The sequence below is a fragment of the Heteronotia binoei genome, chromosome 1, assembly GCF_032191835.1.
Source record: "Heteronotia binoei isolate CCM8104 ecotype False Entrance Well chromosome 1, APGP_CSIRO_Hbin_v1, whole genome shotgun sequence".
NCBI lineage: Eukaryota > Metazoa > Chordata > Lepidosauria > Squamata > Gekkonidae > Heteronotia > Heteronotia binoei.
In genome coordinates, this window is record NC_083223.1 from 181,322,540 (window position 1) to 181,347,549 (window position 25,010).

General features: G+C 41.2%; 2 protein-coding genes across 3 annotated transcripts in view; one reads left to right on the forward strand and one right to left on the reverse strand.

Annotated features, from left to right (window-relative positions):
• GLO1 (glyoxalase I) overlaps positions 1-25,010 on the reverse strand; it is a 295,016-nt gene that overhangs the window by 133,100 nt on the left and 136,906 nt on the right. The window lies entirely within an intron of this gene.
• DNAH8 (dynein axonemal heavy chain 8) overlaps positions 1-25,010 on the forward strand; it is a 329,757-nt gene that overhangs the window by 102,377 nt on the left and 202,370 nt on the right. Inside the window, exons 26-34 of the mRNA XM_060243601.1 lie at positions 2,299-2,425; positions 9,430-9,665; positions 9,769-9,873; positions 10,917-11,030; positions 14,134-14,196; positions 15,477-15,577; positions 16,461-16,598; positions 17,013-17,253; positions 23,992-24,191. Of these exons, the coding sequence (XP_060099584.1) occupies positions 2,299-2,425; positions 9,430-9,665; positions 9,769-9,873; positions 10,917-11,030; positions 14,134-14,196; positions 15,477-15,577; positions 16,461-16,598; positions 17,013-17,253; positions 23,992-24,191 (1,325 nt within the window). The remainder of the gene's footprint in view (positions 1-2,298; positions 2,426-9,429; positions 9,666-9,768; positions 9,874-10,916; positions 11,031-14,133; positions 14,197-15,476; positions 15,578-16,460; positions 16,599-17,012; positions 17,254-23,991; positions 24,192-25,010) is intronic.

Consider the following 25,010-nt stretch of genomic DNA (forward strand, 5'->3'; position numbering starts at 1 on the left):
TTTCTCACAATACAAGAACTCGTGGGCATTCGATGAAATTGCTGAGCAGACAGGTTAAAACGGATAAAAGGAAGTACTTCTTCACCCAAAGGGTGATTAACATGTGGAATTCACTGCCACAGGAGGTGGTGGCGGCCACAAGTATAGCCACCTTCAAGAGGGGTTTAGATAAAAATATGGAGCACAGGTCCATCAGTGGCTATTAGCCACAGTGTATGTGTGTATATAAAATTTTTTGGCACTGTGTGACACAGAGTGTTGGACTTGATGGGCCGTTGGCCTGATCCAACATGGCTTCTCTTATGTTCTTATTAAATGGATATGCAGAGCTATTCACAATGTGAGTCTTGGCATTCAACAACTATTTTTTTTTTTTACCATTTGGAATGCTTTATTGAGTTAAGAAGTGCGATACAGATATAACAAACGAAAACCATGAGTATGCATCAAATATCAAAACATGACACCATGAAACATTACAGAGTGCAGTTACGAAAGTAATTGACAGGACATCAATATAGTGTGGTATGAGGCATTGGGGATTCTATTATCAGCATAAACTTTATCAATGAAGGGTCGCCATTTTTCTATAAAATTCGAGGAAGCAGTTTGTTGGGAACGATGAAGGCCTAAGTCATAAGTGAGCTTATCCAGTGCAAAATAATCCCACAATTTTAACCACCAAGTTTGTCGTGAGGGGGGAGAGTGTTGTTTCCAAACTAGAGCTATTGCAAATTTAGCAGCCACAAACATGAGCGAGATCAATTCCTCTGCAGATTCGGGGATATTTGAGTTATCTAGAAGATTTAAAAGGGCAAATTCGGGCGTAAATGGAGGAGAGTATGATGTGAGTTCTTGTACTTGATAGATTTATCTCCAAAAGCTATTTATGATTGGGCAATGCCACCAGGAGTGGAGAAAAGTACCCCTCTGTCCACAGTTCTTGAAACAGAGGGGTGAGATGGAAGACGAGTGCGCTAGCTGCACTGGGGTCCGGTACCATCGTGTGAGGACTTTAAGAGCTTGAAGTTGGACATTCATTGCTTTCGTTTTATATATGGAAGAACCCCAGATGGCTCGCCATTGCTCCTCAGTTAGTTCTATCTGCAAATCTCGAGCCCAGGCACCTTGATAGGAGTGCGGCTTTGCATTAAGGGGGCTGAGTAGCAATTGATATATTTTTGATATCAGTCCTTTGATCGGGATTGAATCACCGAATAGGATCTTTTCAAAGCCAGCAAGGTGGACGTGCAGAGGGGGACTGAAGGAATGTGTATCTAATAAATGTTTAAGTTGAAGGTATTTGAACCAGGGTAGTCGGAGGTCAGAGTCAGCCTCCAGAGTCACTTTATCTTTCAGTACCCCCTTAAGAAGAACATCAGCAAATCGGGTCAGTCCTAGACGTTTCCATTGCATAAACGAGTCTTTACTCAGCGCCGGAGCGAACCAGGGCTGTCTAACAAAAGTGGTTAAAGAGGAGGTCTGGGGAGCTAACTTATTACGGTGTTTACGCCAAACCTGCAGCATGGAGGCCAAAAAAGGGTTCGGAGAAGAAGAAGTTTTGACGCGCTTAGACACACACCAGAGTTCCTCCTGGAAAGAGGGGGCCCTGAGATTTTTTATTTATTTATTTATTCAGGATTTATATCCCGCCCTTCCCACGAATGGCTCAGGGCGGCTTCCAACAGTTAATCAAACATAAAATTTAAACAATTTCAAGTATAAAACAATTAAATATTTAAACAGTTAAAACCTTAAAAACAGAGTAATAAAAATCCTCGATCGACTTCCAGTCCGCCACGTAGGAGGACCTATAATATTTCACCAAATTAGTGAGGATAATAGCATCATGGTAGTTTGAAATATCTGGGACAGCTAATCCACCCAGTGAAATAGGCCGTCTACTTGAGGCAAAAATTCAACAACTATGACAGGTTCCTGGGATAGCAAAGTTGTGGGTAGATGGGACCAGTCAAGGAGAAGGTGCTTGTGGAGCAAACAGTAAGAAGGCTTCTGGAGTTCTGGCCCTGCTGGTGGACTTCCTTGATGTCTCCTGGGTTTTGGCCACTGTGCATTGGCCTGATCCAGGATGGCTTCCCTTATGTTCTTAAGACTACAGGGGAGGACCTGCATGGGCTAATGGAGTAGGGGAAGAGTGTGTTATTTTCAGGCCTCCTATATCTATTATATGCATGGGACAAAATCCATGCGTATTGTTTTAAGTAATAATATTAAATTGAAGATCATTTTAACACAGCAAAATAATATCTATTAATGGTTTCTTTTATCTATGCATAGCAATTTCTGGCCAGTAATCCCTCTCTGACTGAGATCAGAGCAGAAATTCTTCATTATGCTACCTTTGAACAAGAGATAGAAGATTTAAAACCTACAGTTTCCGTTGGCCCCATCGAACTGAATACAAGTAAGTGATGATTTTCATTGTATGCAACACTGTAAGATGCACCAATTCAGATTTATATTTAAAAGTATATAATTTGTTTTGCTGCTAAGAGTCCATAATTCCATATTTGCAATTATATTCAGTAATCAGTGGATACAAATGTCTAAATAGATATGATCAGACAAAAATATAATTGTGTGTAGTCTTCCTCCCCTCCCAATTTTACAGTATGTGTTTTTGAAGCAGGGTTTGGAATAGCTGCACCTATCAAAGGTCACTTGTCATGTGACCTTTATTTTAAATTTTCAATTGTTTGTACATCTTCAGATTTTGCTCTGTCTTAATTTGGGATTGGGGGGAGATGTGAGGAGAACAAAAGTACAGACTCTCTGGAAATGCCAGGCTATCACTGAATTTAAATATTGGCATTAGTGGAAATTTATTTTAAAATACATTTAAAATGACAGTGGCCAACAATAACCACATTTATTGTGTATCCATAATATTTAAGTTGAGTTTCCTTTCTTTCAAGGAAGACAATGTCAGATTTAAATAAATTCCGTATTTTGAGCTTCATATTACATATAGCTCTTTCGAGGAGGCATACACCACCAGGAATCAGTGCCCAATGCAGAAGAAGTGGAGTTATCTTTGTTAAATCTAGTAAATTTCTTAACCAGATATGACCATATTATGAATTCTCTTCCAAACAGGAATGTTTAAATTACTTAGTCATGGCGGGGAGGTTTATAGTAAAAGAAAGAATAGTACTATAAAACCAAGGTCCTCAGTTAGGGCAAGTCAACCAAGTTCTATGAAGCCACCCTAGTTTATACCATTTAAGAATTACCTAGGATAGTGTTCATTGTGTAAGGGGAGAAAGGAAATGGGATGATATTGTTTCAAATTTGAAAAAGGAAAGGAACTGCAGAGCCCCAGAGGTTCTAAAACCTTTATAGGGCACATGTAGGAATACAAGCCATGCAGATAATTTGAACATTAGAATGTATTAATGACTGGTCAAAAATATATGATATACATTATTAGTACGAGTAATAAACAAAAACAACACAATCAAGCAGAAGCCTGATGCATAACGTATACTGTATATTTTTGACATGTACCAGATCTGTTTCAAGGTGGTGGTGAAGCTTATCTTTAAAACCCTATACAGCCAAGGGCCAGCATACTTTTGGGACCACATCTCCCCATATGAGCCTCTTAGGACTCTACAGGGATGTCTGACTTGCCTCAACTAGAGCCAGGACTTTTTTGGCCCTGCCCCCCCCCCCCCCCCCAATGAAATAAGCTTCCATTTGAGATCCAGGTCCTGTGGGAACTATTGCAGTTCCACAGGGTCTGTAAAATGGAGCTCTTCTGCTAGGCCTTTAGTTGAGGCAGCAGGCATCGCCTTCTAGAAGAAGAAGACAACATTGGATTTATATTCTGCCCTCTACTCAGAGTCTCAGAGCAGTTCACAACCTTCTTTATCTTCCTCCCCCACAACAGACACCTTGTGAGGTAGGTGGGGCTGAGAGGATCTCTCAGAAGCTGCCCTCTGTGGTAGCTATGGCTGACCCAAGGCCATTCCAGCAGCTGCAAGTAGAGGAGTGGGGAATCAAACCCGGTTCTCCCAGATAAGAGTTCGCACACTTAACCAACCACACCAAACTGGCTCTTTTATTAAGTCTCCCCCACACAGTGACCTCAAGGATCTGACTGATTAACTGGACCAGATTTGGTCATAATTGTTGAGGCATTGACTTGCTAACTTTGGTTGGAGGCCAAATCATGAACTAAACTGTAAATTTTAATGTTGTTTTAATGTTGAAATAGAGATGGAACCCTCCAATGAAATAAAATAAATTCTAATGTTCACATTATGTGTTTGACTTGTATTCCTATTGTTTCAATTAGACCAGATGCAGTTTAGCCTAGGGTGCATTTGCTCTGCTCTGTATAGCAAAGCTGAGTCATTTTAAGTCAGATGAGAAGAAGTAATATAGTTCTGTGTGACACAGAGTGTTGGACTGGATGGGCCACTGGCCTGATCCAACATGGCTTCTCTTATGTTCTTATGTTCTGAAAAGGGTTGGAAAGTAACAAAGTGCTTAAAATTAGTGAAAGTCTGTTAGTGGCAGAATACATTTAAACATTTAGGAATCTATTGAAACCCTATTATTTTGTTCAGCCAAGATTCACAAAACTGATTAGGCATGCACAAGAGTTTGTGCACATCTAGTGTGTGTATGGGGGAGGGTTTTACGCACTTTCTTGAATTACACACACAGAGATAATCACAAACTGCACTAGAAAAGTTATTATAAGTCCTGTGTCAGGCTTTTCCTTTTCCTGTCCAACTCAAGGTACCTGGCTAGGGATGGGCACAAACCGGGAAAATGCAGTTTGGTTGGAGGTGAAATCATGAACTAAACCAGAAGGTTTGTTCATGAACCATACCAGTTTGTGGTTCATGGCCCCACAAACCCCATTGAAAGGGATCTCAGATCCTTTAAATGGGGTTTTCAGAAATCCTGAAAAACACCTGAGTGCTGTGGAGCAGCTTGCTTCCCACCACTCAACTGTTTCAGGCTGTCTTGTGCAATCCTTTTAAATTTTAAAGGGACTGCAGTAGACAGCCTGAAAAACAGTTGTGTGGTGGGGAGCTGCTCTCTGCCACTAAACTGTTGTGGGCTATCTTCCCTTTAAACTTTAAAGTGACTGCAGGAGACAGTCCAAAAAACAGCTGTGCAGCCTGGAGTTGCTCTGTGTCTCTCAGCTGTTTTGGGCTATCTTGTGCAGTTCCTTAAACAGGACTGTACAAGCTCCCTGCCACACAGCTGTTTTTTGGGGCATCTTTTGCAGTCCCTTTAAAGTTTAAACAGCTGACACAGCTGAGCAGTGGGAAGTGCCTCTTTGCTGCTCAGCTGTTTTTACAGCTTTTGCCAGGAACAGAAAGCAGAGGTTTAAAGGGACAAAGAGTCCCTTTAAACCTCTGTTTTCTGTTCCCCATGCCTCCCAACTGTTCAGCTGTTTTTGCTCCTTCTATGGGGAACATAAAGTAGGGACACAAAATCCCTTTAAACCTCTGTTTTCTGCTCTATTTGTGAACCTTCATGAACTGCTTCAAAAGATCGCGGAAGTTCGTCACAGTAGACCTGTCACAAACCTCTGTTTGCAAACCATGAACAGGGCAAAGTTTGTGACAAATTTTGTTTCATGGTTTGGTTCATACTCATTCCTTAAGAACATAAGAGAAGCCATGTTGGATCAGGCCAATGGCCCATCCAGTCCAAAACTCTGTGTAACACAGTGGCCAAAAAATTATATATCTGGCTATGCCTGGCAGATGGTCACTGCAATGGCCTCTCCTGCATTACTGCATCCGTAGCAACACCTTCTCGCTGGTCCCCCCCCGTTTTTCACAGAGTTTGCTACGTCATGGTGCGACCGAATTGTCCGGCGGTATAACCGAATGGGCAGGCTGGGCCCACCAACCTTGCCAGCCTAAGAGAAGGAAAACTCTAACATCAAACCCGGGCAGATAGAGCTCGTTAATGTAACACCTACCACCTGGAGGACTCGCTGCCGGCGTCCCGGCTTACTGGGCCATGGCAGATGACCCCCAGGTGAAAGGGTGGAGCCAGTACCGCGCACACTGGGCTTCACCTAAAAAATTCCTCTGCGCAGGCCTGAAGGGCATATCCACATACACAACCCACAACGCATCAAGTCCTGCAGCGATGGGCAAGGGGCGAAACGGCAGGTGGAAGGTGCCACTGGAAGCCGCAGTCCCGATCCTGCATGTAGGCGGTTCAGGGTATTGGTCGCCTGATGCTAACCTGGAGACGAAAGCATTTTTCGGCAGCACCCTGAACGAAGAATCGCACTGCTACAGCACCAACCCTAAATCAGACTTTTCCCTGCAGCCACTGTGGCCGGACCTGCCTGTCCCGCATTGGTCTTGTCAGCCACCAGCAAGCCTGCAGCAGACGTGGACTATTGCACCCTTCTTAAATCTTCGTTCGCGAAGCCAAGCCGAGAGAGAGAGATACACACACACACACACACACACACACACTGTGGCTAATAGCCACTGATGGACCTCTGCTCCATATTTTTATCTAACCCCCTCTTGAAGCTCGCTATGCTTGTAGCCACCACCACCTCCTGTGGCAGTGAATTCCACATGTTAATCACCCTTTTGGGTGAAGAAGTACCTCCTTTTATACGCTCTAACCCGACTGCTCAGCAATTTCATTGAATGCCCCTGAGTTCTTGTATTGTGAGAAAGGGAGAAAAGTACTTCTTTCTCTACTTTCTCCATCCCATGCATAATCTTGTAAACCTCTATCATGTCACCCCGCAGTCGACGTTTCTCCAAGCTAAAGAGCCTCAAGCGTTTTAACCTTTCTTCATAGGGAAAGTGTTCCAACCCTTTTATCATTCTAGTTGCCCTTTTCTGCACTTTTTCCAGTGCTATAATATCCTTTTTGTGGTGCGGTGACCAGAATTGCACACAGTATTTGAAATGAGACTGCACCATCAATTTATACAGGGGCATTATGATACTGGCTGATTTGTTTTCAATTCCCTTCCTAATAATTCCCAGCATGGCGTTGGCCTTTTTTATTGCAATCGCACACTGTCTTGACATTTTCAGTGAGTTATCTACCACGACCCCAAGATCTCTCTCTTGGTCAGTCTCTGCCAGTTCACACCCCATCAACTTGTATTTGTAGCTGGGATTCTTGGCCCCAATGTGCATTACTTTGCACTTGGCCACATTGAACCTCATCTGCCACGTTGATGCCCACTCACCCAGCCTCAACAGATCCCTTTGGAGTGCCTCACAATCCTCTCTGGTTCTCACCACCCTGAACAATTTAGTGTAATCTGCAAACTTGGCCACTTCACTGCTTACTCCCAATTACAGATCATTTATGAACAAGTTAAAGAGCATGGGACCCAGTACTGAGCCCTGCGGCACTCCACTGCTTACCATCCTCCACTGCGAAGACTGCCCATTTATACTCACTCTCTGCTTCCTATTAATTAGCCAGTTTTTGATCCACAAGAGGACCTGTCCTTTTACTCCATGACTCTCGAGCTTACTAAGGAGCCTTTGATGAGGAACTTTATCAAAAGCTTTCTGGAAGTCAAGGTAAACAATATCTATCGGGTCTCCTTTGTCCACATGTTTGTTCACCCCCTCAAAGAAATGTAATAGGTTAGTGAGGCAAGATCTTCCCTTACAGAACCCATGCTGAGTCTTCCTCAATAACTCATGTTCATCAATGTGCCTATTCATTCTGTCCTTGATAATGGTTTCTACCAACTTTCCCGGTATTGAAGTCAGACTGACTGGCCTGCAGTTTCCCGAATCTCCTCTGGAACCCTTTTTAAAGATGGGGGTGACATTTGCTACCTTCCAGTCCTCAGGAACGGAGGCAGATTTCAATGAAAGATTACATATTTTTGTCAGGAGATCCACAAGTTCAACTTTGAGTTGTTTCAGAACTCTTGGATGTATGCCATCCGGACCTGGCGGCTTATTCATTTTTTATTCGTCTATCAGTTGTAGGACCTCCTCTCTTGTCACCTCAATCTGACTCAGGTCTTTCAACACCCCTTCCAATATAAGTGGTTCTGGAGCAGGCAAAATAATTCTCATCTTCCAAAGTGAAGACGGAGGCAAAAAATGCATTCAGCTTCTCAGCCATTTCCCTATCCTCCTTCAGTAATCCTTTGACCCCTTGGTCATCCAAGGGCCCCACTGGCTCCCTGGCTGGTTTCCTGCTTCTAAGCTATTTGAAGAAATTTTTATTGTTGGTCTTTATGTTTTTTGCAATATGCTCCTCATAGTCCCTTTTTGCCTGCCTGATCACAGTCTTGCATTTGATTTGCCACTGCCTGTGTTCCCTTTTATTAATCTCACTTGGACTAGCTTTCCACCACTTAAAGGAGTCCTTCTTACCTTTTACAGCTGCCTTTAATTTGTTTGTTAACCATGCAGGCCTTCTCTTATACCTGTTTGTGCCTTTCCTAACTTGTGGTATATAATTTATCTGAATTTCTAGGATTGTAGTTTTAAATAGGCACCAAGCTTCCCCAAGGGTTTTGACTGTATTTACTTTTCCTTTCATTTTCCTCTTCACATGCCTCCTCATCTCAGAGAATTTACCCCTTTTAAAGTTAAACGTGGTTGTGCTGGTCTTTTGTGCAACTCTCTATACAAACAGTGAAATCAATAACGTTATGGTCACTGCTCCCAAGCGGTGCGATTACTTTTACAGCTCTCACCAAGTCTTGGGCATTACTTAGGACCAAATCCAGGATCGCCCCACCTCTGGTAGGTTCAGAGACCATCTGCTCCATAGCACAGTCATTGAGAGCATCTAGAAACTCAATCTCTTTCTCTCGACCGGAACAGATATTGACCCAATCAATCTGCAGGTAGTTAAAATCACCTATGATGACAGTTTTTATGTCTAGCCACTATCTTTAATCCTTCCATCATATTATAGTTGTCGTCTATCTTTTGATTTGGTGGGCGATAACAAACTCCCATAGTTAAATTTCCTTTTGGGCCCTCTATTTCAACCCAAAGCATTTCTAGAAGGGAATTTAATTCTCTGACCTCAGGCTTACTGGACCGTATGCCCTCTCTGACATATAGAGCCACCACACCTCCAACCCTTCCCTCCCTAACTTTCTGATATAACTTATATCCAGGAATATAAGTTATATCCTTCTTCTAGCCTCACAGATACAGGATGCTTAGCCCCACCTTTAGAAAGTAAGATAATTTCCATGAGAGCTGTAGTATGAGATAAACAAACAGAACAAAAGCCTTCTTGGTATGCAAAACTATTTGCAGTTTTTAGATCCCAGTCTAACTGTGATCATTTTTTGACTTAGATTGTTCTATCTTAAAGGATTTTGTGTAATTCCCTTGAATTAATGGTATATAAAGGTCAATTGCTTTGTATATATAAATAACCTAGAGACTATAATTTTAATAGGACCAATGAAACTAGCTCTCTCAATTGAAGCCAAGGCATGGAAAATGTTACTCTGTCGTTATTTAAATGAAGAATACAAGAAGAAAATGCAAGACATGATAACCTTTATAACAGAATATTTGAAAAAGCTATCTCGGCCTATTCGAGATTTGGATGATGTCAGATTTGCAATGGAAGCTCTATCTAACATACGTGACAAGGAAATAGAGATGGATATGACCTTGGGACCCATTGAGGTAAGGTTCTTCCCCCCTCACCAGCATTGGGTCCTAGTTATAGATATTGATCTTTTATGAAAATATGAATTATGTGGCATTCCTGTTTTTTTTCCCCTCCTAGGAAGCCTATACAATTTTGAATAGATTTGAAGTTGAAGTGACAAAGGAGGAATCAGAAGGAGTTGACACACTGCGGTATTCTTTTAATAAGTTACAAAGCAAAGCAGTAAGTATATGAAAGTAGGCTTTTTGATACTATTTGTGGCAATATAAATAATGAATACCAGCTGAGACTGAGCTTTAGAAACTAATCTATCCTGCAAGATAAAATGATATTTCCAGATCTCCAGTTATTATTTGTGTTAAAAACCCTGCTCTCTGTACCTCTGCCTTCAGAGGTACAGTTATGTGGCAACCAGAATCAGAGCTTTTTTAGTAGTGGCACCACTACTAATGGAATGCCCTTCCCCTTCAGGTTTGCCTGGTGGCTACATTGCTTTCTTTTAGGCACTAGGCCAAAATGTTTATGTTGACCCATGCTATTAGTTAAAGGGTTGGTTTTTAATTTTATTTTAAGCTGTCAGAGATCTGTTTTTAAGGTCTTATGATTTTATTGTCTTATGTTTTTATGTAGGGCTGTGTTTTTTAATGCTATATTTTACTTAATACATTATAATGTTTTGTTTTTAATCATCTTTTTATTTTGTAAGCCACTCCAGGTATATTCCTGGAGAGGCAGTATAATTTTTTTCTAAATAAATATATTGATTCATAATTTCATTTTGTAAATCATTATGAATTATGAAATATCAATATTTTTTTAAAAGAATAAGACCTGGAGAAATGAACTATAATCATTTACTGAGCTTTTCAACCATAATGGCTTTTAAAGAGTGCCGTGTGACAGATTATTGAACAGTCCTATTTTATATTCTGACATATCCTGTTAATACCAGGTTACCAGTCAAAATGTATGGCCCTTTCTTTTATGTGCTAGGGTCCGCCAGCTGGACTTCTCCTTCAAATGCTTTGTCAATTGCACCAGATTTCCTCAGAATGTTGCCTGATAGATACAGATTTTCTCCTCCTTGATCAAATGCTCTGTAATACTTCTGTTCTAGAATGTTTCTGAAAGGGCAGCTTTTGAAAATAAATATCCTAGATAATTATCAATGAGTCTGTAGATATTTGGATCAACATTTCAATAGATAAAATAGGTGATATTAATCTTTTATTCATATGATTGATGAATATTTACTTCTGTTTCAGTCTAGTGTTCAAGATGAGTTGATTCAAGTGCAGCCCAAGTTTAAGGCTCAACTATTGGAAGCTGTTGAGATTTTCCGTGAGGATGTGTCAAACTATGAACTAGCATATGAGACGGTAATTTATTTGCATGGCTTGTGGAAAATGCTTTTGTAAATTGTCTCATCTGAATTTTCTCACACTAAATACAGCACAAAGGTTCAGAAAAAGCAACTGAGTTTGAAATGTTAAATTGCAGTCATTTGTGGTTTTGACAGACCTATATAGGTCTGGTCAGAAACAGATGTACAGCTATCCCATATGAAGAAGAAAAATTATAAGAAAACAAACAAACTTTCCCCAAACCTTAGTGACATTTTAATTTGGGAAAAATGTTTAATAACATTGGAACATTTTTAATCGGACCCGCAGTTTTGCACAGCACTCCACGAGGCATGAGTAACTGCTGTAAAAAGGAAAAATCAGCTACCTGCCTCCAGCTGCAGTCTTAAGAACACTTTCCTGGTCAGTAATGCCCATAGAATAAAATGGGATTTATTTAGGATTGCTCCCTCTGTGTGCTTAACAAATGTCAGGTACTCACACACAGCTGTCTGCGGATCATGGGTCCAAAGTTTCATCCAGACACCTCAGGCTTTATATATTAACTTCTTCAATAAAACAATATTATCAGTACATGAAACATGCCTCTTCTAAATATACCTGAAAGACCAACACCAATTTAAGTAATCATTATGAATTACGGCATATAAATACTTACTGGAGAAATATGTTCTTGTAAATGTTGCAAAGGAATTATTAATTGTTATAGTATTTATAGATAACTTCAATAGATTTTCCATTGTTTAAAATCAATTCATCATTAGGAACTCAGTTTAAGCATAATTACTTTTAGGTAAACCCACTGGTTCCAAAGGAACTGTTTATATGAAAAGTGCTTTTCACATGTCATTTTACTGACTCTATTGCAAGTGGGATCATACATGTTCCTGTTTGCTCCTCCCTTAGGCTCAAGGATAAGGTGGAGAGGCAAAACAACTGCTACTCATGAATGAATTTGCATCATAACATATGGCATGTCCAATATATCTTCAAAAATTATCTTCTTCAGATGCAAAATAATATATCTTTCTGATAGTTCTTATATATTCTAACATGCATACATTCCAACGTATTTATATATGGGGTGTGCGTTTGGCAGAAACCAAGCCAAATAAATACCAAAAAAACCCTTATCAATATTTTTAGGTATTATATAAGCTGAATATCAATCAGAGGTCTATATTCGGCTACAGATATAGCTGAGCCTGAAGAAAAGCTGATTTTAGTCAGCTTTTATTCAGGTGTTTTTCAGCTATACCGAACCCCCTGGCCATTTAAACCTAACAGGTGAGGAGAGGAGCTACCCCTCAGCTGTTGGATTTAAATGTCTGGCAGCCATTTCATGGTTCCGTTTCTCCCCCACTCCAGAAGCAGGAGAAAGCAAAGCAGAGGGGTTTAAAGAAGGCTAGGCTTCCCCCCAAGGAAAGCTGATCAGCCCAGTGGGTCATCAGTCCACTGATCAGCTTCCCTGGAAGGAAGCCTTGAAACCCCTCTGCTTTGCTTCCCCCTGCTCTGAAGTGCAGGGGAGGGGGGCAACACAGAGGGGTTTAGAGAAGGCTAGGCTTCCTTACAGGGAAGCCGATCAGTCCAGAGGGTTGTTGGTCTTCTGGTCAGCTTTCTTCAGAGGAAGCCTCTGAAGCAGCAGAAAACAATGTAGAGTAGTTTAAAGAAGACTAGGCTTCCTCCCAAGAAAAGCTGGTCAGTCTGGCAGGTTGCTGGTCCAGTGATCAGCTTCCCTGGGAGGTAGCTTGTAAACCTACCTTTCTTTCTGTTCCTGTTGCATGCCACCACAGGGAGAGAACAGAGGGAGCTTTAAATAACTCTCCTTTCCTCTCTGAGTCATGTCTCGGGGCAGCATGCATCAGGGAGTAAAGGGAAAGTATTTAAAGGGACTACTATCTTCCCTTCACTCTCGGAGACGTGCTGCGCCCACAGTGCAAATCAGGGAAGGAAGGGAAGGTATGCTAAAAAATACCAATGATATCCTGAATCCCAATATAATACCAATATTGGGATTTGGGAATATTGGTATTGGATTAAGTCGAGTGGGCTGAAATTGAATCCAGCGAAGACCGAGGTCCTTTGCCTAGGTCACGGCGGTCCGGAAGGAGGGATCTCCCTTCCAGCTTTTGACGGGCGCCACTGGTATCAGTGCACAGGGTCAGGAGCTTGGGAGTGCTACTGGAGTCTTCCCTGACAATGGAGGCCCAGATAGCAGCCACTGCCAAATCCGCCTTTTTTCATCTTAGGCGGGCGAGGCAGTTGGCCCCCTTTTTGGAGCGCGGCGACCTGGCAACAGTGATCCATGCAACGGTCACCTCGAGGTTAGACTACTGTAATGCCCTCTACATGGGGCTGCCCCTGTGCCGAACTCGGAAACTGCAGCTAGTGCAAAATGCAGCAGCCAGACAGTTAATGGGACTACCTCGGTGGGAACATGTATGGCCTAGGCTGCGGGAACTGCACTGGCTGCCAGTTGTATACCGAATTCGTTACAAGGTGCTGGTTATTACCTTTAAAGCCCTATATGGCCAAGGACCTGCCTACCTTAGGGACCGCCTCTCTCCATATGCTCCCCAGAGAGCACTGCGATCTAGTTCACAAAACCTTCTGGAAATCCTTGGGCCAAAGGAAGCCAAATTAAAAACAACTAGAGAGCAGGACTTTTCTCTAAAGGCACCCCAATGGTGGAACCAGCTGCCAGATCTCAATCAGTTCCGTAGGGCTTGCAAAACCGCCCTCTTCAAACTAGCCTTCTAAGATAGAACCTAGTAGTAACATCAAGCCATATTGTACAAACTGAAATTGTAGCACCATTAAGTTACACTGTTCTTAGATTATTTATTTAATGCTTAATTTATGAATTGTATTTAACTATACTATCTTGTTTTATTGTTATAACATGTTATTGAATTGTATTATCTTGTTTTTATTGTTATAAAATGGTCTATAACATGTCTTGTAAGCCGCCCTGAGCCTGCCTCGGCGGGGAGGGTGGGGTATAAATAAAAATTTATTATTATTATGCATTTGATTAATTCATTGAAGTTACGTGGGAATAGGGTATAAGTCAATTGCAAAGAACTACTATTAATCATTAGCCTTACTTCTGTTTTAGGAAGGACCTATGGTTCCAAATACACCACCTCAAGAAGCTAGCAATAGATTACAGATATTCCAGGTAAACTGAGTGATTGGCTAGGTTTTAATCACTAAGTTTTAATCAGAATAGTTTCAGCAACCTTTTTGATGTTTAATTCTTCAGAAAATAATTTCTGTCATTAGAATTACAGTATTTACTCAGATGTAAGCCTAGGGTGGTTTTTTGGGGGGGTTTTAGGTATGCCTTCAAAAAAAAGTCTTAAATTTGCATACGAATTATAGTCACTTCCAATAATGTAAAAAACCTACCTTTTGTGTATAACGTTTTAGAGGTGGTTCATCAGTTTTAGGATTGTCTTCCTGTCACGTAAATACTCAGTGCCTTGTTCTGTACTAGATGTCACACTAATATATTTTGCCTCCAAAAATTCATATTTATCTCTGAAATGACAAAGATCATAAATACACTTTTAAATTAAGAGGTAGAATAATTTTGTGGGATTCTTCCTTCTAAAGCCTGTTGTACAGGTAGTTTAAAGAGATGCTTTTTGATTGGATTTACTTCATTTGATCTACTTTTCTAGTTGCTTTATTTTCTAAGTAAACGGACTTTGAGTTATTGTCCCCTGATAACCACTAGACATTTTCTGATGTCTACTTTCCACTGTCTGTATATTAGAATTTCTTGCCAGTATATGAGAAACACAGGACTAACATTTTATACAACATTAAGGTAGACGTTCTGAATTGCATACACATGAATACATGAGTCTGCCTACCGTTGATCTATGATGGTCAGTATTGTCTATTATGACAGGCAATAGATCTCTAGGTTTTGAATAGAGGTCTTTCACATTGCCTACTACTTGATTCTTTTAACTGGAAATGGTGAGGATTGAATCAGAGACCTTCAGCCTGCAAAACAGATGCCCTCCCATAGCCCCATTCTTTATATAGTTATTTAAATTTGTGAAAGGTAAGAGCTTCTCAGGATTTGCAAAAATAACTAAAATGTTCATGCTAGCCTCCCACAAGAATTAGTTTTATGTGGTTTCATCCCCTGACAATAATGCAATGACACATTTTCCATGTATATAGAAATTTCTGTGGAATTTGTCAGAGCCCCAGATTAAAAAGGTTCATTAGTCTTTTCTTCCATATATGTGCAGTTCTTATTAGTAATCTTTATTTTCTCAAATGAGAATTAAAGGCAAAAGATTTGTCTCAATCACCAATACAGTTGATGTTGTGTTAATTAAAAATGCAGTTGTTTATGCTGAACAGCCATGTAGTAAAACCTCATGCTTTTTGTATTGCATAATCTATATCCTTTATTAATTTTATACTTATATTTATAAGGCCAATTTTGATGAACTCTGGAGGAAATTTGTTACTTATTCATCTGGCGAGCAGCTCTTTGGATTGCCTGTCACAGATTATGAGATTTTACATAAAATCAGGTAACTGTGGAAAATTGCTCTACTTTCCAGAATAAATTGAGCATTCTAAAAAAGCTTCAATGATAGAGAAAGGTGGAAAAAATATTTTTTTATAAACTGTACCCACTTATGTAACTTCACACTGGAAAAGAATTATATAATCTTCAAAACTAAATTCCTTCAAAAATTGTTTGGATGAAAACCATCCCAGAAAGAATGAAAAAGGAGGACAGTTTTGTGGTATGCTTTGAAAGTGCAGAATCAAAGGACTGCTGAAAAAAATTAGTGGTGGGATCTATGAGAGAGAAAAGGGTTATTAAGACATGCAAATTTAACGTACTGTTAAATCTGGGAACTGGAATTGTTACATATGAAAAATAATAAGATAATGAAGTTAAGCACAAATGATCATTTGAAGAGGCCTGTTTGGAGACAATTTTAAGAACTATGGAATTGGGTTTCCTGTGGAAATTATGATCTCTTGCTTTTCATATCCACATGTTTTTATTTCATAATAAGCACATTAATCAGGTTTTTACACAGCAATGGACTTTGATTCTACTATATTAAACTGTTTCAGAACATAATAAAATCCATCTCCATGTTCAAATCCAAAATAGATCATTCAGATAATTTAATTTGTCCATTCTTTATCATTTAACATTTTCTGCTTGTCCACATGTAGTTTGTAGATAAAAGTCTATTTTCAGAATTTAGGGAACTGAAATTAATTTTTCACATTGATTAAATTATAATTTGAATGTGTTTGTGCTTTCAAAGCTTCTAGAGAACACTAAGATCAAATTCAGTTGTATGGCCCATGGGTTTACATTTCAGAATGCATTAGCTATACTTTTATAATCATGTTATATGCCTAATGAAAACTGCCACTTTTGTCTCATAGAAAGGAGCTAAGTTTACTTCAAAAATTGTATGGATTGTACGATACTGTGATGAATAATATTAGTGGGTATTATGAAATTCTTTGGGGAGATGTAGACATTGAAAAAATTAATGCTGAACTTCTGGAGTTTCAGAACAGGTGAGCTTTTGTTCTTAACTAAGGGGTGATCTGCTATACCTGTATGTTACTGTATAGATTATGCTGTATAATTCACATTTTGACACTGTGTACACTTTACGTCATAGCATATAGTCTAGGTAAATGGCCCCTCGTGACCTTTGATATCCCTTAAGATAGCAGAAGTGGCCCTGCTCAACATTCCTATCAACTGGGAGAAAACATTAGCACGACCTTCATAGTTGTTGTGACCCCAGTTGTGTGGACTTTCTTACTTAAATCTGGTTGATCCTGGGTATCAGTCCTTTAGAGTGCAATGCAGCACTTTCCTTTTTAAGAAAATGTTTAGAGATTTTTTTAAAAAAAATTATATTGTTGCTCTTACAACTTTTGCAGTGGGATGCTTTTTAATTTTTAGGTTTTTTTTAACTGAAGGTGCCGCAAACTACCCAAGGGGCTTAAAGATTGGCAAGCATTTTTAGATCTTAAAAAAAGAATAGATGATTTCAGTGAATCATGCCCACTGTTAGAAATGATGACCAATAAAGCAATGAAACTGAGACACTGGAATCGTATTTCTGAAACAACTGGGCATCCATTTGATGTAGAATCTGATTCCTTTTGCCTGCGAAATATCATGGAAGCACCACTTCTTAAGCACAAGGATGATATTGAGGTAGGAACCATTCTATAATTTGACACTTAGACTTCCATGTTATTGTCTTTTATGTTTAGACAGCATACAGTGCACACCAGCACTAGTCATAGGCCAGGAAAAAAAGGCTAAATTTTTGTAAGAGATAAGCATTACATGTATGAAAGTGTACAAAAGATATTCATTTAGAAAATAGATGCAAGAAAGGGATGGTTTTTAAAAAAAATAATATCACATATTTTTGATGAGTATAAGCACATCAAAGCCTGCTTTGGTGGGGTAGGGCGGGATATAAATCGAACAAAATAAATAAATAAATAAATCAAGTGGTGTCTCATAACTTTTAGGGAAATATATATATTGTGTTTCCTTGATGGAATTGCTTTCAGGTGCAAGTCTGAGACAGTATGCCCCTTGCTAACATTATCAGTTCTGAAAAGACCATTTGAAAGAAATAACATACCATATTTAGATAATTAAATGATGAACCTGTTAGGAGAGAAAGTCACAGAATTTACAACAGTCCAGAAGGTTGATCACCTATATATTAGGCTCATCTAGACACATTTGAGAGGTATGCATGTGTTTATTTTCCTTGTTGAGTGAGCAAGTAAATCCGTGAACTCTTCAGGTCTAGGGGAAATCTTGAAAGATGATAAATGTGTCTTGAACTTATTTGGATACCCTTCCATTCTTCTATCAGCCTCATTTTATTAATGTGATATAATTCCTCAAGCTAATAATGGATATGCTTAGAATTCAGGCATCTCTAGTGTGTAAGTCAGTAGAATCTATAGATTAATGATACAAGATGTGGTGGAGAGTCAGCTTCTGAGTACATACAGAGTAAATTTCATCAGCAGATTATGGTATTCCCTGGTGGGCTATTCTGAGTCCTATATAAAGGGTCCAAAATTTTTAAAAACCCATATGCCACGAGCATTTAAAAATTTTATATACAAGGCTGAAGACCCTTAGGAAACTTTTGGTGTTTAAAGGCAACAAAAGACACCTGTTCAGTGCTTTTTTTAAAAAGCATTTAAAAATCAGTATTAAGGCAAAAAAACCTTATAGTTGTAACTTAAGTGACAGCACAGTAGACCGATCATGAAGTGTCATGAAGAGGAGGCCACATTCAAAAAAACCCCCGAAACACTGGACTTACCTGAAGGTTTCTTCTGTTCAGTGGGGTGAAGGCATCCTAACTGGTTAGGTCACACCTCCCGTCGCTCCAGGCAGGGCTATGCAAATTTGTATATGCCTTCCAGGACGTAGAGAGGGAGTCCTTCCAGACATAAAATAGCCAAGCCGATCAAAAACTTCAAACCACACATAAATTGCAAATAAATTCAAATAATTTTAATGTAGAGTTTATCGAACTCATCCTTACATACAACGGTAAGGAAAAAACTTGCAAAGCTAAGAGCATGACAACTACAGCTGTCCCTCATTCTCCAGCTATTATAATCCTTGTGACATTAAACTACAACAGAGGTGGGCAGAAAATATTTGGATGCCTTCGCCCCACTGAAGAGAAGAAATCTTCAGGTAAGTCCAGTGTTTCGTTCTCCTTCAGTGGGGCGAAGACATCCAAACTGGTTATGTAACAAAGCTTAATAGGGAGGGAAAATCAGGGTCACTCATTTAGAACCTGTTGGAGGACCCTTCTCCCAAATGCAGCCTCAGTAGAGAACTGCTGGTCAATTCTGTAGTGTTTGACAAAGGTCTTAAAGGAAGACCAAGTAGCTGCCTGGCAAATATCCTCAATTGGTACCCTCATGGAAAAAGCAGCTGAAGTGGCAGCTGCCCTAGTAGAATGTGCAGTCACTCCTAAAGGAGGAGTAAGACCTTGTACCTCTTGTGCAGCAGCTATACACTTTTTTATCCAGAAGGCTATTGAGACCTTGGAAACAGTTTTTCCTAGATTCTGAGTTCCGTATGAAACAAACAACTGATCTGATAGCCTAAACGGGGCTGTCCTCTCCGTATAGAATAGGAGTGCCCTTCTAACATCTAGCTTGTGCCACCTTTTTTCCTTAGGGTGAACCATTGCGGACAAAAGGATGGTAGTGTCACCTGCTGGTTTAAGTGAAAATTCGAATTTACTTTTGGAATAAAGGAAGGGTCTGTTCGGAGAACCACAGAGTCCTCATAAACAGTACACAATTCCTGTCTTACTGACAATGCCCCCAACTCAGATACCCTCCTAGCTGATGTGATAGCCACTAGGAAGGCAACTTTCTAAGATCGATATTTTAGCTCAATAGAAAGAATCGGCTCAAATGGGGGGGGCTAGTCAAAGCCTGAAGTACTGTAGACAGGCTCCAAACCAGAAAACGATGTTGCAACAGTGGAGCTAGTTGCATGGTACCTTTTAAGTGCCGCTTAACATGTTTATGTATAGCAATGTTTCCCAGCTCCCTATTATTGAGCCCTGCAACAATAACTGCAACCTGTCTCTTTAAAGTATTGGGACGTAGTCCTTTTTTCCAGCCTTCATGAAGGAATGCAATGATATCATGATGAGATGGTGTCATAGGATCTCTGTCCTGGCTCACTGCCCATTTGTAAAAGGCCGACCAGGTGTAATTGTAAATGCACCTCATGGCAGGCCAACGGGCTTGTAGCATAATGTCTGTGATGTCTCTTGGAATGCCTGATTGTTCTAGGTCTAGCAGTTTCCATGCCACAAACTGCAGCCATCCTGGGTCTGGATGGAGTACCGGGCCCTGCTGAAGTAAGTCTCTTTGGACTGGCAGATGCCATGGTTCTGTCACTAACAGTTGTACAAGTTCCGAAAACCAAGGTCTTCTTGGCCAGTAAGGAACTATTAGTAGCACTTCCGTTCTCTCCTCCTTGATCTTTCGAAGAACTCTGCTGATGATTGGCAGTGATGAGAAGGCATACAAGAGGCCCATTGGCCAAGCTGTTTGTAGGGCACCCTTCTGCATCGGGGTCCAGAAACCTGGAGAAGAACCTGGGAACTTTGTGATTTTTCTTGGATGCAAAAAGGTCCACCACAGGAACTCCGAACCTCAAGGTCAATTTTTGAAAGGTCTGACTGTTCAAAGACCACTCTGCTGAATCCACGTCCTTCCGGCTCAGGCAGTCCGCCTGGACATTCAACACCCCCTGAATGTGTTGGGCTTTCAAACCTGTCAGGTGTTTTTCAGCCCATAAGAATATCTCTACTGCCTCCTGATGTAGGAGCAAGGCTTTTGTCCCTCCTTGGCGATTGATATGCGTCTTGACTGTGATATTGTCCGTGCGTATTAACACCGATCTTCCTATCACAAGGTGCTTGAATGCAAGTAGTGCCAGTCACACTGCTCTCAGTTCCAACAGATTTATGCTGTTCTCCTGCTCTGCTGATGACCATCTGCCTTGGACTGACTGATTTTGGCAATGAGCACCCCAGCCCCTCAGGCTGGCATCTGTAGTCACTGTGATGTTGGGGGTCTGAAAGAAGGGTAGGCCTTGGCCCAGGTTGTCGAATAAGGTCCACCATCTCAGGGAGGCATTTACTTCGGGCGAGAGCGGAATGAATTTGTATCTGCGTTGCCTGATGTCGTGTTGGTATGGGAGTAGAGCCTACTGGAAAGATCTTGTGTGAAATCTCGCCCAGGGTACTAAGTCTATTGAAGACACCATGAGCCCCAGAAGCCTGGTAGGACGTAAAACTGTTTTGATATAGTCTAGAGAGCAGAACCACCCCCCCCCCCCCAGGTATCAACCATTCTGATTTAAGAACTTCCTCAAAATTATCAGGAAATGGGCACCCCTTCATCCTCTTGCTAGGTTTTTTGAAACCTCTGGAATCTAGTTTAGCAGTTGCTTTGGAAGTTTTTTCTTCCTCTCCTGTGTCCATCTCATAATTTAGAGCTGATACCACCTTCTTGAGTAACCTTTGATAATGCTCTGGTTGAAAAAGTCTAGTGAAGCTCTCTTTTGAGTCTGAATCTTCCCCAGACCATTCTCCCTCTTTGTCTGAGGTAATGGCTGCTGAGGATATAATGGATTCGTTGCCCTCTATGTCTGAGGTGGGCTCTTCCTCTGAAGTCTTCCTCTGACCCCTGGGCCTCTTAAGTGGAAGGTCCCTCCCTCACAGGAATACTTTTTTCTGATGCTCTCCTTCTCTTTCTACCCTTTGTGCTCTTGGGATCTTCTCGTTCAGAAGATGGTTCTGAGTCTATAGATCCCGATGAGGGGGATGGGCTGTTCCATCTGGGGTGCCTGGAGCCACTAGAATCTGCACTGGGAGAACGCCTCCTCCCTTCTGCTCTGCAACGATCTGGCTCTCTTTCTTGCCCTGGGTGGTCGATCTGCTGTTGTGCGGGAGCCATTGGGGCAACTTAAAGGAATGGGGGAAATCAGGCCATTCTCCAAGCATTGGATGCCCAGTCGCCCGGGGGCTGTCCAGAGGAGGCAGGAAAAACTTGTAGCATCGCCATATTTGATCCTGCAGGGGCGGTATACGCTGCTAATGACTGCTGCGACTGAAGGATAGGGGCACCTCCTGAGGGGCAGCTGAGGAATTTAGGGTCATGACCCACAAGGGAAAGAAAGGTGCCTGTGGCTGCAGAGGAACTGGCCGACTCACCTCCAGAAAAACACTAGAGAACCATTAGGAGCAGCAGGGACTGGACGGAAAACACAGTCTGCCTCAGAGCAGTGGCTCTCACCCCCTTCATATTGTGGCCACCTGGAGACCTCCGGACCTGCCTGTGATATTGTCCATGCCCCAGAACTGGCACCTGCTTGGTAGAAACGTGCCATTTCTGAAGCTCCCGCCTGTCTGAGTGGAACTTCCAAAACGGCGGGTGCTCTTGGCACTTCTCCTGTGTCCGAGGCCTCGGACGGGTAGGGCCTACCTTCAGAGGACCCTGGGCCCAGGGTCCCTTTTGAAGTGCTCGCCTCCATTGCAAAATACTGGCAGGCTTTAAAATTATATTTTCTTCTGGCGTCTGTCTCTTTCGTCTTTTTTTTTATAAACTTGTGTGGAGTGGAGCTAGGCTCTAATGACCTCCTGGAGCGGCAAGGCTATTGAAACTGGAAGAACTCCCTCTCTAGTTCTTGGAAGGCATATACAAATTTGCATAGCCCTGCCTGGCATGACCTAACCAGTTTGGATGCCTTCCCCCACTGGAGAACAAGCAGTTAACTTTATTGTGACATAAAGGTACACCAGGAAGAACCTTAAAACATGGGTGTCAAATATATGGCCCTAGAGATGGAGCTGGCCCATCCAGGACTCAGCCAGACCACAACAACTGGAGAAAGGAAGGGATGGCAGGAGGAGAGGGCTGACTCATGGACAAAGAAGCAACTGAGCTGTCTTGTGTGTAATGCTCTGAGGGGAAAGAAGAGTCTCAGAAGAGAGTGGAGGTGAGTGGGGAGCAACAACCTCTCTTCTCCCCCCACCTGTTCTCAGCCCATAAGATAAAAGGGACTCACGGGAGGACAAGAAGCACACCATATAGGAGTTGTTGTTGTTGGAGATGGAGTGGTGGAGGGGGGGAGTCTGGTTTGTGAGGAAACAAAGAGCAAGAGATGGATTGTAGCTCTGCTCAGCTGCTGAGGCTGGGTGAATTGGTGTGTGCTGAAAAACTACCTTATTTACTTGCAAGGACAATTACTTATCTCCTTAAAGTATTATATATGCAAAAAGTAATTAACTTGTACAGAAATGTAAGGACCTCCCCCTTTTATGGTATCCCTTGGAAAAAAACTGAGTGGTATATGATTAAATGCATTTATTGAGGCTTTTGAGGGTTCCACTGTAAATCAATTGTTTTAGCTTGTGTTCTGAGTAAAAAACAGTATCGTTAATTGGGGTTGCCTTTGTCCTTATAAGCAGAGCCCCGTGGCACAGAGTGGTAAAGCTGCAGTACTGCAGTCAGAGCCCTCTGCTCATGTCCTGAGTTCGATTCCAGCAGAAGCTGGTTCAGGTAGCTGGCTCGAGGTTGACTCAGCCTTCCATCCTTCCGAGGTCAGTAAAATGAGTACCCAGCTTGCTGGGAGGGAAAGTGTAATGACCAGGGAAGGCAATGGCAAACCACCCCGTAAAAAGATCTGCTGTGAAAACATTGTGAAAGCAGTGTCATCCCAGAGTTGGAAACGACTGGTGCTTGCACAGGGGACCTTTCTTTTTCTTTCCTTGTTTTTATAAAGTTTGTAAATCCAGTGCCTGACATTACATTTTATGGCACACATGCCCCTGCCCAACAATGTGACATTTATATCAGATCTGGCCCTGGTAACAAATTAGTTTAACACCTCTGCCTTAAGCTAAACTGCTGATTGTAAGGGCCAAACTAGACTGAAACGGAAAAGCAAAACTGTTCTTGCTAAGAGGCTGAATTCCAGTACTTCCTAGAATGGCAAGACATGAAGCCCAAAACGCTGCAGTAAAGGCACAAGTTTTTATTCAAAAATTAAAGGATATATTGAAGGTCTCTTCAGCACAGTTTTAATAAGTTTAGTTCCAAATTCCCAAGTGCCTGGCAGAAAATGCATGAATATACCGAGGAAAATTCTGGATAGTGTGCATATTATTTAAATACATTTAACCTTTTTCCATTTTTTGTATTTGCAACTCAAATGGCCACATAAAACCTTTGCCTTAGAAAAATATGTTCACAATTTCTGTACTGGTATTTGGATGTTTTAACATCCCACCCAAACATGTAGACATTAGAATGATTTAAAATGACAGTTTTTTGTATTTAAATATCATATCAATATGTTTTGCTTTACTAGGACATTTGCATATCTGCTATAAAAGAAAAGGATATTGAAGCTAAACTGGGTCAGGTGGTTGACAGTTGGGCAAATCAGACCCTGAGTTTTTCATCATTCAAGGGAAGAGGAGAGCTGCTCCTCAAAGGAACCGAATCTGCTGAAATTATTACACTGATGGAAGACAGCTTAATGATCCTGGGCTCTTTACTTAGTAACAGGTAGGTTAAAATAATTTATAATGAATCTAATGCATTCTTATTAATATGGTTTCTATTCTGAGTGCCCCAGCCTCACTGCTGTTCCATCTAGGATGTTTGAGGATATCCCAGCACAACAGATAGGTGCCATCGACTTTGAACACCATGTTAGGGTTGCTATTCTCCTAGTGGGTTAGAGCAATGAAGAGTAACATGGAAAATCAAGATACTATACAAAGTAACAAACCCTGTACTATTAACTAACGTGTAAGTGGCATTACCAATAATGTACTGGAAAATCAATATAGTCATAAGACAGTAATGTCATTTACAAGTTTGTTAATTGTACAGGTGTAATGTACTGAGTGACAAGACATGTTGAAGGCAACATGCTTTATTAGCGAGTACATCACAAGGCAAGGCAATGCGGGCTGGGTCCCGATTATATACATACCCCGGAACAACCCTCCGTCTGGCCAGGTCCAATCCTGGCCAGTTAAACTTCCCATCACAGATCTTGATTGGCGGAGCGTATTTGCGGAGCTACATCCGGGGACCAGTGGACTTCCACTGGTCACCTCCGTAGCATCCACTGTGTTGTAATTTCGGGACTGAATGCAAGACACAACAACAGGGTAACTTACAAACCATATACAATTAGTAGTAATACTACAATAATGTCATTTACACATTAGTTAATTGTACAGGGTAATTTACAAACCGTATACAACTAGTAGTAATATTGCAAGAACTCCAGACCCCACTTGAAGGATACAACCATGGAGAAGGAGGAGGAGGAGGATGATTTACTGAATCACCCCACCCTGGCTGAAGCCAGAC